General features: G+C 38.2%; 1 protein-coding gene across 2 annotated transcripts in view; it reads left to right on the top strand.

Moving 5' to 3' along the window:
• Positions 1-15,559, top strand: part of LOC126043817 (protoheme IX farnesyltransferase, mitochondrial) — a 106,610-nt gene that overhangs the window by 9,276 nt on the left and 81,775 nt on the right. For both annotated transcript variants that reach the window (XM_049812697.1, XM_049812696.1), the window contains exon 4: positions 3,077-3,201. In XM_049812697.1, coding sequence (XP_049668654.1) covers positions 3,077-3,201 — 125 coding nt within the window. The remainder of the gene's footprint in view (positions 1-3,076; positions 3,202-15,559) is intronic.

Here is a 15,559-nt window from a genome sequence, read left to right as displayed (position 1 = left end):
AAACTTAGATATGCCTATACCCAAACAAATCTAAATTTATGAAAGAAACATTGTTCAGTTGTGTAGCACTAATACTGATGCTACCTTTAGCTTTCCAGAAACCAAAGTGTGAAACTATGAAAGGAAAACTCCATCAGCTTTTGGAAAGCTAGTTTCCTTTAAAGAATATATAAACATTTGTAGTAAAACAGTGAAATTGTTTCTTAAATTAAAGTAGGCATGTATTTGCTTTTGTTCTTCCATATGTACAGATACATCATCAGTACAGGAGTAGAAAGGAAATCTAAAGCTGAATTGGTTTGCTTTGGCTGTCTACACTTTTATTTTGGCTTGGCTATTTTTTAACAGGAGGTAAACAAAATATGGCATAGTGATTCACATGCTATAAATACAAATACAGGGATTTATAAAGGCAGATCACGTTACAATGAAGCTGAAGAGGAACGTAAAGAATACACTGTAGACTTTTGGAATGTGTTTTTATGCTAGAAACATTATAATTCACTCTTTTTGTCACCAATCCATTAGCATTTTCTTTTTCATTTATATTGAAATGGGAGACAAATGTCCCGTGTTAATTTTTGTTAAAGCTGAAGATGTTTAAAAGACTGAAAATTAGATTTAGGCTGAGATCATAAGTTTAAATCCTGGCTTCTTTTTGAAGAGCATATATAATGCCAACTCTCATCAACAAATCTTGAAAGGATCAATTCCATCTATTATGCAATAAAGTGAAGTTAATTTGGCCCCTAAAGCACTAAACTAACAGGGATTAAAAAACAAACAGAGTCAATGACCTCATTCCCTTGATGTGATCTCAATTAAATATACTTTTCCTCCATGAGGAAAGTAGAAGAGTAAATTATTGCTTCCACAGTAAAAGAAAATAAACTTCCCAATCCAAAGGGAACATTTTCTTATTTACTCTTAACGTGTTGCATTTGAATTGCTGGGTGATGAGGCAAGCAGGGAATGCCTTGTGTTCAGAGAACTGCCCCAAAATAACTGTTTCAGTGGGATAAGTGAGAGGATGTACTACACCTTTTTTAATGATATTCTGATAAGTCACACTGAAATGACTGGCTGAAATTAATCTGGAGAAATCAATAGGGACTTTAATTAGTGCTGTAGCTGTACAGTATTAGAATTTCTTTAAGGTCAGTGTAATCGTAATGTTACACTGACTTTGCCAATCTGCTCCACCTTTCTTCTTCAGTAAATGAGTTGGTGTTTTCCCATAATAAATTGGTGTAAAGTGCTTTCTAAGATAAGTTTTAATTAAATTCTTGTCTAGAGTGAGCATGTGATTTATTATGCAAAAAAATGAATGCAATCACTCTTAGAAATGCAAATGCCACTGTTTTGCTGTCATCTTTTCAGTGTGTTTTTTAACTATCAGTTGTAAACCAATGCATTTCATATTTTCTTGTGCACTCTGCTAAGTAGAATCCAAGAGTTTTGAAACCGAGATGCTATTGTATTTATTTAATAAATGGGGTCCAGTCTTTCAGAAGTAATCAGTACCTGCATGTCCGTTAGTCTGTTCAGTTGGGGTTACAGAATCTGTGGCTGTTTCACCGCTTCTCAGAGGGGTAAGGCTCCGTTGTCGATTCATCGTATTTTAGAAGTAGCTGAAGGGGCCGCAGTGAGAGCCAGGTGCTGTCTTGGGGAATCAAAGCCCCGGGACTTACCTGGGTATCGGGCAGAGACCCTGATGCAGCACTCTCGCAGCCAGCCTGTGCGACAGCCATCTGTACAACACCCTGTGAATCCATAACAAGGCTAAATAATTAATGTTTATAACAATATTATGTATATTATTATAATAATATTCAGCTGCCAATGGATTTTAATACTTAGAGAAAAGTTTTGATGAGGAGCAAGTTTTCTTCAGTGTCTTTTTAGGATTAAATCCTAAGGTTCTCATGCAGGCATAGATCTTAAAATTACTACTTTGCATTTGCATCCTTGCTAGCAGGTCTCTGCCATGACATTTAGGTTTTCATCTCAAGTAACGCTGCTTAGTAGATAATCACGGTATTTTCAGTCAGCAAAGGTTATTTATTCGTCATTTAACTTCAGACGAACAGGAGACTTTGTAGGAATCAGAAAGATAAGAACATTTTGATGCTTTGATTTGAGCTAGCTGAAGTCTGGAACATGTAATTACATGCAGAATATAATTTAAATACTTTCTGTTTAATAACTATTAATTTCAGATTGTAAGGTTCAAGGTCATGAGCAAGATATTCAGTAAGTGTGCTGACTTGTATAAAATTTTTCATGTCATACTATTTCTTGCCACAAGTGACGTTTGTAAGACCTATTATTTGGGTAATTACAATATTAGAATTGAGACTTAGGTAACTTTCATTTTAAGGATGTGATTTGCAGTACTGTACTAAAGTTATGATTTTGGATGACAAAACTGAAATGGATTTTTATTAATCCACTCAAATTTTGAGGTCTTTGAGAGTTGCTGGGTCCATGTGATGATGTGATTGTAACTTCTGCCTGAAGTGGGAATGTTAGATGGGAACAGTGTGGGCAGGTACTTGTACAGTGAACTTACTGGCTTCACCAGCTGTAGCCTACATGCCCTGAGTCTTTTTTTGACTATCTGCACTGCTTAAGTTCCTGTTATAATTTGATATCATGTTTATCTCTCAGTTCAGGATTTTTCTTACTGTTTTTCTTCCATGTTAGACTTTGCAATGGCATGTGAGTTACTGGAACGAATGTGTCATGTTGTGTGAGGCAGTTTGGTCCTGTAGCAAATCCATAAAATAGGGAATACAGAGGCATAAGTTTTATTCTCACCTCTTCTAGTAATGTGCTGATGCTTCTGGGTTTCTCATTTCATCCCTGACAGTTCTCCTTTTCATTTTTTACTTTTTTATGTAGTGTGTTAGTATTAATTGTACGCAGTTCCTGGAGCTACTTTCATACATAAAAATAGCAAAAAATTAATCTGCACAAGGGTCCTTACAGGGTTTAAAAACCTTAGCTCTGTGGTGTGTACAGAGGAGATGGTTTCTTGTTGATGCTTTGAACTGTGCTCTCGCTTGTGTTGCAGCTCTGGTTGTAAGCACCGCGTCAGCTGGCTTTGCCATGGCCCCGGTCCCTTTTGACCCAACTTGTTTCCTACTCGCCTCCCTTGGAACTGGACTGGCGTCCTGTGCTGCCAACTCCATCAATCAGGTCAGTCCATCTCTTCATCTGTACCGCAAACTGGTGTCATCCTGGCTTCTGAAATGCTGCCAAGGATTGTAAATGGATGGCTGAGAGTGCTGTGCCTTCAGCTGCCATGCAAGCTCTGGGCCACTAAAACTGACACTGCAAAAGGAATATATGTCTAAGAATTAAAGTATAGTTGCTAGGCACTATGTGTTTATTCAGAGTGGAGTTGATGAGGTTTTAAGCCTCCCAATAATAATGTTTATCTTGATAATACTAAGCCTGGGTCACTGAAGATGACATGGGAAGAACAGTGTAATTGGAATATCAGAATAGCCAGCAGGGCTCCAGCCTTATGGGCCTGGCCCTTTGGTTGTGTTACTGTATGACCTTGTCAGATCTGTCTAAAGAATGGCTCAGAGCACCTTTGTAAATGTCTGTAGTGGGACTTCAGTGGGGTTTGTGTGTTTCTGTTCAGGCTGGAATCAGGGTATCTCCTGTGCATCTACAAAACATACTGAAAATCTCTGTCGTGTGGTAGCTGTTTCATGCTGGAGATCTTCCAGGAGCCCGAAGTTGAGCTTCCTTGCATGTGTGAACATGCCTGTGGAGCCTGATGCTGATCTCTCGGCTCTCCTGCAATCCAGCTGTGAAGCAAAGTTGCTGTTAGGCTCTTCCTAAGTCCCAAAGGAGAGCCTAAATAGTAAACAGGTAACAACACTTGTGGTGTTGAATGGAGTTACAAAGCGTAGTAGCCACAGACACTTTCAGCTGTAAATATGGCCTGGAAAAAGAAGTGGCAGTAGCAGTGCCACCTTTGATAGCACTTTATGGTTTCAGCAATTGCTTGGGAGATGGGGGAGGGTGAGTCCTGGGACCCTGCTAATGGAACAGGGCATGGAGGTTTCCTGTGATCTACATCCTGAAGTCACCTTGAGTGAGTTGGGCTCTTTGATGTTTACACCTTGCAACACCTCAGTTGTAGGCACCCGATGTGCTTTTTGAGATTACACCCCTAAACACACTTCTTGCTCAGACTGAAGTAAATACAGGTTTTACTGTTTGTTTTCACTGAGCTTGAAGTTGGGGTAGGCAGCTAACGTTGTGTCTGTTTTCTCTGCAGAATAGGAAGGATGCTGCTTGATTTTTAGTTGCTTGGAAAATGGAGGTAGCTTACCTAACTTGAAAACACTTAGGTAGCCTTGAAAAATAATTTTAAGTCAGTCACACTGTTTTCTGAAGTATGCATTTGGTTATCATGAACATGTTTTTCACATAAAGTCTGGGTAGAAAAGCTGTCATAACTAAGGTGAAGCTTTCTTGGTTTTGATATGATTTGAGAGGTACACTGTTTTCCTCCCTTTTTTCCTTTACTACAGTTTTTTAATATTAAAAATTCATTTTGTGATTAATCAGTCCTTTGAAATATTTTCTGTCATATTTACTTTCACCTTTGATGTGGATACTACTGGACTAAGAGGAGGATTAATTATTGCTTGCTTAGAGACTCCTGTGCAACTTGTCTTTCTCGAGATTTTGATAGATCTTCCCAGAGATGCTATTAATGAACAAATAACTGGTTTTCTTTGTCTTCAGTTTCCATGTATTGCTCAGTGTTGTATTTTTTCTCAAAAGTAGCCACTTTTAAAAATCTTGGTTTTTTGAAATCTTGAGATACTTGGGAGTACCAGGAATCCTGTGCCATAATTTGGAGTTTGACACTTTTGAGGCTGCTGGGATGGAAAAGGAAAGTTAGGAGTGCAAGAACTTTGTGCTTGGACTCATAATTCAGTATTTACTCACTGCTATCTCACCACAGGAACAGCTGTTAATATGCCGTTAAATAGAGACGGTTACTCAAGCCTCACAAAGTATAAAACTGTCTTTCACAATCTCAGCTGAATGCTTTACGTTTGCACACTTACTTGTGTTGAGCCACTTGCCTCTGTAGACAGACCTTCAAGGCAACCACTCTTATTAAGGAAAATAAAGAAGCGGAGTTGGTAACAAAGCAAAAGAGCAGAGCTGTGGTCTATGACCTTGTTTATCAATGGATCCTTTCAGTCAACAAGTGTCCCTTTCCTGGTGTTGCTGTTGGTGCAGCGTCTGAATTGGCTGTGAATTTAATTTTCAGTAAATACTGTAAGCTTGGGTATCCATCTCGACCTTTGGGAAGGAGCACATTTGACTTGGAACTTCCTTTATTGCTACTTTGCTCTGTCCATTGCTCCCCATACGCATCCTCTTCTCTGGCAGCTCATGACTCATGTTTCCCTTGCTGCTCCTTGCTATCCCTTAAGGACCTTTTTATATGATAACCATCTTTCTGCTTCCCATATTGCTATAAATCTGTACATCTTTAAGGGCAACTCGTCTTTCCCACTCCTCATTTCCCTGATAAATCTGTGTTCACGATTTACAGTCCTCAAATATGTCGTGGGAAGGTAAAGTGTCGATTGCATAAGATTCCTCCCCGTGATTTAGGACAGGATGTGAGGAGTCTGGTCCTGTGAAAATGTAATAGAGATTATGTAATATTTGTGGAAGTATTGATACAAACTTGTAACTGTTCAAATTCTGTGGTTTGGGGTTTTTTTTTCCTTCTCTCAACCACTTCATTTTAGCAATCTAGTAGGAGCTGAGGCCAGTTTACCCCCATTGAATTAAGCTGAATTAACTATTTAAGTTGAATTAACTACTGGGGAGGGAGCCAGGTCTATGCTAAGTATCACACAGAGACCAAGAAGTCATGTTTTGTTTCTTTATGAAGTTGGTCTAAAATAATCTTTTAATTATCCCTTGCTCTCTTGATTTCAGATGGCTGTATGTTATACTTTCAACATTTTTTTTCCTAACTGCAAGAGCTAGAAAGTTACAAAAATTTGCCAGAGTGGAGGTTCTTACCCCACTTTCACTGTCCTTAACAAGAAACCAATAATAAGAAAATTATGAGAGCTGGCAACATTGTATTTTTCCATTGTTTATGGAAGTACAATCTGGTTATTTATCAGCCAAAGGTATGTGTTTACAAACAAGTTTCACAACCCATAAATTCTAAATTCTAGCTGTACTTTCCGATGCAAGATGAAATATTGTATTTTTATGACAATTCTGTGAAATCGGATAATTATTTTTAAGAAGCTGATGACTTTTTCACTGTCATTTTGCAAAAAAAAAATAATAATGTTGTGTTTGAAAGTACAGAGATGAAAAGTGCTTGAGCATGGGCTTGCATTAGGGCGAAACGTGGTGGCTGTTCTACAGCAAGGTCACTCTGGAAACGTTTGTGTAGACAATGTCAAGAGAAGTATCTTGGAATAATTTATGTTAGACAGTAGTTTGATAGAAACAGAATCTCTCAGGCTGGTGGAAAATGTTATGAATTCTGAGGATCTGGATAAATACCAGAGGGTCCCTGGGTTTTCCTGTAGAGTGTGTTGGGTCTGTGGGCTATAAGGGAGTAAACTCCTGCTGGAAGGTGCCAAAGAAAAGATAGTGGTTTATTTCTCTGGTCCCCTACCAGCAGTTCTGCCTCTGCCTCACTCCTTCGTATAACAATACTTCAGAGTTGTACTTCGCACCTAATCTAGCATTTTAGTGGCATGCTAATCCAGCAGTCCCTGGTTCTCTTCCACATCATGCAACACTGCGTTATATCCTTCAGCCCTTCAGTATTGTACTACAACATGTCACCACTTCTCAGTCCCACCTGCTAAAACTGCTTTCCTCTTTTTTCTCTTTTTCTAATGGCACTTTTTTGTTTCCATCATTGAAGTAACTTAAAATTATTTTGGACAGGTGTTCTTTATTGGTGTTCTATCTTTTCAAAATAATAAATATTTTACAGTGGTTTTTAATAAAAAAAAATCACTTAATGTGTATACCAAGGCATAGACTGAGACTCATTTTTACTGTCACATTACTAAGCTAGCCAAAACCACTGGAAAATCTCATTGTAAGAGACTGGTTTCATTAATTGCAGTTATGGAAATGGAAATATGTTCTGCGGTTTCATCTTGTAAACACTGCATGTTAATCTTAATAAACAAGTAATTATTCCTAGCATATCACTTTTTTATACTGTCTGCTTTCCTGAGTCCTTCAGTGTTGTGTATTGGTATGGATACTCAAGAAGGTATTCTACCTTAGTGTTGTTCCTTACAAGTGACAAAAAAGGATAATCAAAACATTGGTTTTCTGATTGGTGAAGAGCAATTCTGTAACTTTTTTTTACCCATTCTATACTCATGCTGTCATAGAAATGGTATGGGAGAAAATGATACTAAATTAGTTGATAATCTCTTGCTTTTTCATAGCTCTGGTTTTTGATGATTTTTGAAAGCTGACTCAAGTTTCAAGGAGTAGAGTCTTACATTTATATTATGGAGAAAACATGTCATTTTTGAGACTTCTAAGATACTAGCCTCTGATTTATGGAGAAGGAGATAAAACATGAAGAGATGTTTACAACACAATACACGGCATTAAAATGTTAAAGGAATCACATGCACATTTTATATGTCAAGTACATTCTTCTGTAACTGCAGCATGGTTAAAAAGTGGGAGAGAGCTATAAAGATGAAAGCAGGATGTTTAAAATGGTTTGAATTTAGTAACTGAGAGGTACAATGATGTGGTTGGATTTGACTGATGATACCTTGAAAAGGAGGCAGAATGGACTGAGTATCTTAGCTGAAGTTAGAGAGCTGAAAATAAGAAATACAGTAAATAGGTTTACCAGAATGAGAGAACAAATGTAAGACCAGTTAACGTCCCTGTCCCTTCAGGGTCTGATCTGATGGCTGCATTTTGCTCTTAATGTTATTCTCTCTTGACAGTGATGCTCCCTTAGAAGTGTAGCTGTAATGGGAAGGATGGGCTTGGTGTTAAAATAATGGAGTGAAAGTCAGGATGGGAGTTCAGTTGCCAGCCCGTTAACCATGTGTGTGATCTTTTGCATTAAGACAAACTGTGTTGGTCATTTGGAAACTGCAGTGATGGGCACGAGGCTAAATAAAGTCAAAATAGAGCAGCCTCTCCTACAGTTTTTAATCCACTTACTTCCTCTATGCTGCCAGAAGGATAGCTGTAGTCTTTACCTTTTATGATATTTTGCTGTGCTGTAATGACTTGATTGACCAGTCCTCACAAAACAACTTAAAAAATGCTAGAAAAGTAATAAGCCTACTTGGATAAGCAAATATTCCCCCATCTTCCAGAGAAAGGTCAACCGCAGCTTACAAATACAGTAACATTTTGAAATCTTCATCGTGCCTCAGTTGCCTGTAGACGAAACTGTGGCTCACTGTACTGGTGGTCTGAAGTCAATGTTTTTACAGTTGTTTTTGGAAATATGGGTTAATCAGCAATACTTGGACTCCAGGGAATAAAATGGGCAAATTGATCCAATTCAGATAAACAGTTCATACCGTAATGGCCGAGCAACAATGTCATCAGTTGGAGTCATGCTGATGTGCTTGTATTCCTGTGCTCAATCATAACAAGTTGATCTTTGTTGTGTATTTGTACTTTTCTGAACTACCTGATGTTCAAGGTCATGTAACAGGATGAAAGGAGTAGGAAAAAGTAATTTTGAGGGGTTTTTGAGTTTTGAAGTAAATGTTATGAAAGAATGTGTGGTACTGATTGTCAGAAGTCCAACACCTTGTTCGTTTCTCAAGATATATTGGCTGTAACTGTTTTAGCTTTGCTGGGCCAGTAAAAACTGTAATTCATTTTTCAAGGAGGGGAAAAATCCCATGAGGAATTAGTTATTGTGAACACCTGCATTGTTGGGAGTAGGGCAGTTGGGAGATGTGCCACCAGCTTACTTGGCGGAGCAGTTGTCTTCTTATCAACTCTACATTTTGTTTCAGGGTTGTCAAGCAGTAATGATGATGATTTTATATGGATGAGATGCAGCATCTGAAATAGTTTTTAAGTATTAACCCTTCTTTCCCCTGTTGCCCCCTGCCCCATCAAACAGCTTCTGTGAGTGAGAAACAAACCTCCCAGGTTCTATGTGGTTGGGTCCCACCGATCTGGTGAGCATAGAGTTTTCTCACTTGTATCTTCTTTTGTTTCTGCAAGTTTTATAAATATTCTGGCTTTAGTTTGATCAGAGGCCCTGCAGAACTCCTTGTTTCTCAGTTTCCCTGTCTGAGAGCTGTTTAATGCAGGGGTTTTGATCATAGAAGTAAAAATGGTTCGCATTGGGCTGTTAGAACCCAAGTAAACTGTTTGCTTTCTGTGGCTGTGAAAAATAATGTAGAGTGATGTGACGTTAGTAGTTGAGTTCCTTTCAGAGAGCGCTGCTGTGGTTTCCAGCAAATCTATAGAGAAATCTCTTATAAGGATTGAAACAATAGAAAAAAATAAAACAAAGGCTAGACTAATATGCAGAAAGTGGTGGTAAGTGATAGATGCTTGAATTGTTGAAGAAGTGGAAAAGGAAAAATAGCAGGATTCAGACCCCTTTCTATTTCCCAGTGAAGAAATTGAGCACAAAAGAGAGAACAGCAATAGTTATTTTTATATTCCCCCAAACCGAGTGGGTTTTTGATGTTATCTCATCATGGCTAAACTTCTCCTACCAAATATGTGTTTTATTGACTGTCTGAAGGCATGCAGTGGGAACTTTTTATTCTGATGCTAACATTAATATGCTCTCATTCAGACCCAAGTTGGAGGAGATGACCTCTGTCAGATCATCCAGCCCACCTGCACTCAATGCAGGAAGTTTTTCCCAAGTAATCTTGAAGTTCTGTCTTGTCCACTTTTCGAAAGCTCTGAAAAAAATATTTTGCTTCCTCCCCTAGCAGATTACTACACTGCCATGTTTGAATGAACTTGTTTTAAATGCCAACAAGATTTGCTCCATATGAAGTATTTGAAAAATCAGATAGTTGAATGATTAAAGTGATTTAGAAAGAGCCTAAAATGACTTTCCAAGGTTTTGGGTTTCCAAATTAAAATATTTCATGCCTAGCTAATAGCACCTTTCCCTTCCTGCGTGCATCCTGAATGAGCCCACTGGCAGGCGCTTACCCTTTTTCGGCTGGAAGTGGAGAGTGAGTCAATCAGCCCGCACTCCTGGTTGTTCATTTGAGATTAACACCTGATGCATCTCTGTCTCTCTCTGAAGTCCCCTTTGTTTTGACTGAGCGGATTGCCTGCAGCAGGCGGCCTTGCCTTTCATCTGCCCCCCCCAGTGATCAAAAGATTGTCAGGAGTGGTTATTAAAACCTGGTGTTTAACTCTGGAGTACAGGATTGTCAGTGTTGGAGGCAGCCTGTGATGTAATTTACAGTATATAATAAATATAAGAGAAGTGCAACACTGGAAGTCTATCTTGTGCTCTACAGTGTGCTGATATATGCTGCTTTGATACTTTAACTGCTAGGCAACCTTCATTAGTGGTCATTGAAGATCATAACTTATGGCTCCGTCAGATGATTCATAATTGCAACAGTTAGATCAAGTTAGCATGTAGGAATCCTTGATATCGAGTAGGAATGGCTCAGCTTGTGAAGATGTATTTCACAAGCAGTGAAAATGATGAGCACTAATGAGAACCAACCTCTGAAGGACCGATAAATTTTAAATGCAGAGATTATCTTTGCAAAGCATAAATTATTTGACCTACAACTGAAACTTGATAAAGGATCTTGGAAAAATATTATAAATTAATGCATACCATTGTTGGAAGAAATTCTCTTTCCTCATATGCATACTGTGTGAGTATGGTACATGAAGAGTCTTCGAAAGAAAGTGGATATCTTCCCATAGCCACGGAGGGAGGCACACTCAGATCCTAGTCACCAAAGTATGATGTTCAACAAAGACAATGAAAATAACTGAAACTGCATCCTTTTTTACTACTTTGCCTCCTTCAGTGGCATTCATCATTAGCATAAAGCTTCAGATTTTAGAGGCGTTTAAATTAAAAAGTTTTGATTTGATTCTTTCTCTTATGTAACATTTTGTGTATATTAAAATCGAACAAAAAAACTGTAAAGAGTGGATAAAAAGTTACATTTAATGTTGTGCCCCTTCTTTGTGAATCATCATGCTTCCCGATTTGATAAAGAATTTTTTTCTGTAGATGCACAAAATAAGTACGTCCCATTGTTTATTATTTAGTTAATAGGGCAATCAGCGTAGGTATTGGGTGCACACTTTCTCTTCCTGGTTGCATTTGTTGATGAGCAGCTTATGTCCTAAATGAACACCAGAAAGTGGGTAGGATGGTAAAGGGGATTTTATGGAGAAGATGCCTCCTCTGCGCTGCTGGGACAGTGCAAGGGAAACAGCCCTGTGGTCCTGTGTTTTCTTTCTCCCCAGCTGAAACTGTCCTTTCATCTGCATAGGCTTTGGTGATAGATATGGTCTGAGAGTGAATACAGAGAAAATTCCTGTTGTTATTCTGAAATATCAGTCTGACAGGAACTGTCGGGTGGTAATGGCAGAAACTGCTTAACTTCTGTGCATACATGAATTCTCAAGACGATGCGTTTTGATGCTGCAGGAAGTTTTGTCTCATTAGCACCACACTAAAAAGGTTCTCTGGAAATACTGGGGGCAAGTGAGGTGGGGGGAAAGAAAGAAATAATTTATCAAATGATTAATTGTCAGGAATGCTTCAGTGGTGTGGGGTTCCCTTTAGATCCAATGCCAGATTTCCCCTGGAAACCCTGATCACAGGCAGAACAAAGGCATTTCAAAGGACTGAAATGATGGAATGTGGAGAGAGCACTAGACAAAAGGGAAAACCTAGTACTTAATAAGATTTATCTGGCCTTTTGATCCATAGGGGTATTACCTTTCTAAGCTTAGAAAAGGAAAAGCGAAAATAACTAGTTGATTTTTTGTGTGTCAGTTTTTAAATACATGTTTTGACATTTTCCAAATAACTGAAAATTTCTTCAGCAATGCAAGTATTATATTTTAACCTTATTAGATAATTAGTGAAATGTCATTTTCTTTTTGTAATTTGAATGGTGTTATATTAATCCTGTTTATTGCCTTGAGTTAGACTCCTGACAGTTTCAAAAATGGCAATCCAGTACCTTGTGTACTGTGCTGTATGAGAAATAACGAGTGTGTGGTGACGTATGACTCACAAGGGTTAAGGAAAATCATTTTCTGGTTCCCTGAAACAGCCTACCAATACCATTTCTTTACAGAATAGCTCATTGAAACACAAACCCAGAGCATTCTAACAATCCCTTTCCTTTTGAATTATTTTAGAGTTTTCTCTTCAAATTTCCATTGTTAAAAAATACTAAGTTAATGCCATGAATTCAGATTCTACTTTGTCTTCATAATTTTGGTTAGGATTTATGTGCAGTAAAATGGAGTAAAAGTCCTCTTTCTTTCATTTTGCAGGACTGTCGCTGTTAAAGTTTTACTCTGCTTTGTCTTTGTTCTATGCTTTGTTATATGTCATACGTTATCAACAGCTGTGGCCACGCAGAGTGGACCTAGTTATCAGAGCACTGATCATGCTTTGCACTTAGCATTGGCAAAGGCAAGTAGGGCTGGAGCAAGCACTTGTAATGTTCTTGTTTGTATGGGCTGCAAGGTGTTAATTTACCTTATGTGGCTTTTGACTTATTTTTTCCAAAGCTGCAAGATTTTACAGTAAAGCCTAGTGCAAATCTGATTCTGCTGACCTGATCTGCTGGAGCTCAGTAGTAGGGTTTGGGCAAGGAGGTGTCCCAAGGGAATAATCTCTTTCTCTGTTGTAGCTGATTAGGGAGAAGGAAGAAGAGCTACCTCTACGTTTTGAGGAAAGGGATGAGGAGGGTCTTGGCACACCTCTTCCTAGGAAGGAGGGAAGGAGCAATTGCTATGGATGTTACCCACTGAAAGTGGAAGGGATCTTTCTTGTGTGGTTGCTAGGACTGCTGCAGCTGTGAGGTTGAAGATATGCACTATTTTATTAACAGTGAAAGTCATTTTCTAGGGACTTCTCATGTGGGGAAGCTCAGAGTAACTATTTCAGGTTTCCATAGGGGTCTGCTGTAAACAGATGCATGTGTAGTGCATATTTGGGTGAATTTCTCTGTAGCCCATGCAATAACTAATACTAGAAAGTCTGATGACAGTGAAGTATCAAGTGCTTAATTATTTCAACTCTTCTTTCCTTGGTCACATTGATCCTTTTTTGTTATCTTTATATAGAATTTAACTGTCCTGGTAGTTTGACACAGATATCACAGTGACATAATTATTTTGATTTTTCCTTCAAACTCCATAAGTAGTTTGTTGGAAAAGCACTTCTAGAATTGTCAGGGTAGCAGGTCACTGAGAGCGTGATAAAGTGGTCTCTGACAGAAGTGATGCACCAATAGGTGAGTTTGGTTCCAGTTTTGAAAACTCCTGTCATATGTAATAGCATTCATCTGCTCCTGTGTCAATGCTATGGTATTTAAACATTAAATTTTTGAAGGTACCATAACAGGTCTTTGAAGAAGAGTCTGCAGATCACAGCAGATATGAGTTAGAGGATCCTTCCCTTCATATCTGTGGTGGTAGCACATAATTTTATTATTTATTATCTGTGTTGCAATAGTGTCTTGAGAGTCTGGTGATTTTCCAGCCTAAGAAGGTAATGGTAAGAAGGTAATGGTGTGTATCCTGCAGAGTTTGCAGTCTGGGAAGCTAGAGTGTGCAAGTAGGAGGGTTTGCCTTTAAAAACCAAAACACTTCTCTGAGTCACATACTTTAGTGTTTCAGGGGAGCATAGAGGGAAGATTGAAAAGTGAGTTGATTGGTCTGTAGAAATCAAAGGAGGTGGTTATTGTCATGAGAGATGTAGTCTTGAATGGAAACAAACTGCATTAAGCATGTAAAAACTCAAGCACCATCCATCTTCTTTCTGGACATGACTTAACTGAACCTTGGAAGTGCTGGAGGAAGTATTAAGATTTGTCAAAGCATGTGTTTGTTGGTAAGGCTACTTACTAGCGTCAGCCTAGAGTTTACTAAAAATCAACACACGTCACATCCTAGAAGAAACAAGAAAGTCATTGAGAATTGATTTATGCTGATTAAAATTCTTACTCATAAAATGCTTTTTAATTTTTCCCTATATTCCTGCTCACGGACTGGTTGGATGTTGCTCTAGGCACTAGCAAGGTATGTTGCTTGATTCTTGGAAGCATGCCTATGCTATGCAAGAGGTTTCCAATACATGATCCACCTAATTTATGGTAGGATGAGCACACTTGGCATGTACAATATTGATGTTGCCAGCTCTTGGGGTATTTGTCAGTTGTCCGAAAAAGATCTCTTCTACCCACAGTAGCTGACGGTTGGATTTTTGTTTTAAAACTTGTCATGCTTTAAGTAGATGGGCATCTGACACGTTCACTTGGGAAGGTGTAGAATATATGTATATTGCTCCACGATTCCTTGGATTCTGGTGGGAAACGGCTGTCCAAATTGCACCAAAATTTCAGCAGTATCCCCAGTGGGATTATAACACTGGTATGAATAGAAAGCTGTAGTAAATTCTTTAAAAAAAAAAAAAAAATTATTTGTAGTGTTGAATAGCCATTTACCACTAAGTGACTTTTTAAGAGGATTCTAAGTGTAAGCTGTTTAATGAACGAGTAAACCACAGCTCTGGGCAGTAATCCATTTCTTCTGTTTTTTATGAGATCTGTATGGAAACTGAAGGAGGAGGTTAGTTTTCAATACCAAAATCATTAGGTACATCATCCAGATTAAAAAGCACAAGGCATGTTGGAAGTATCATTAAACTAGGACAAATAAAATGGGACACGTGGATGGAAATGTAAGAGCTGCAGCAGCTTAATAATATAAGCTTTACTTTAAACCGAATATGTTTGCAAATCTCTGAGGTTTGGTATTCTTAGGTCACTAAAGGCTAACTCACTCTGGATCTGTGTAGATTATGTAAATTTTTGAAGCAAAACAGACTTCTAGAAGATTAAAATCTGTCCCTATATTCCTCCTTTTAAGACTTTTTCTTATTACAGTTGAGATTTATGTTGGTGCTCCTAACAGACACGACAATCCGTTTTAACTTCAGAGAGTATCATAAAGGTGATGGCATTTGAAAGCAGGCTGAATAGTTCAGCTTCAAACTAATTTTTCTGTTCTGAAATTAGATACTTTTAAAAAAATAATTTTTTACAAGATGCATTAAGACTTAGAATGCGTTGTGTTTGTTAAAGGGCAATAAAAGCAAAATATTATCTTTGAAGGGCATCCTTTACAAAAATGCTTATCTGAAATGGTCTTAGCAAAGGAACTGAATTGGAAATAGAAAACAAGGTTGCAGTGAAGTGGAGGACTCTGCTGTGTTCAACTTGCTGCCTGTGCTGGTTACACCTCAATTCCAAAAGCCTTT

Source organism: Accipiter gentilis, chromosome 10 (genome assembly GCF_929443795.1).
Source record: "Accipiter gentilis chromosome 10, bAccGen1.1, whole genome shotgun sequence".
NCBI classification, from domain to species: Eukaryota; Metazoa; Chordata; class Aves; order Accipitriformes; family Accipitridae; genus Astur; species Astur gentilis.
Note: the sequence above shows the minus strand (reverse complement) of the source record. Positions and strands in the feature narration are given on the sequence as shown.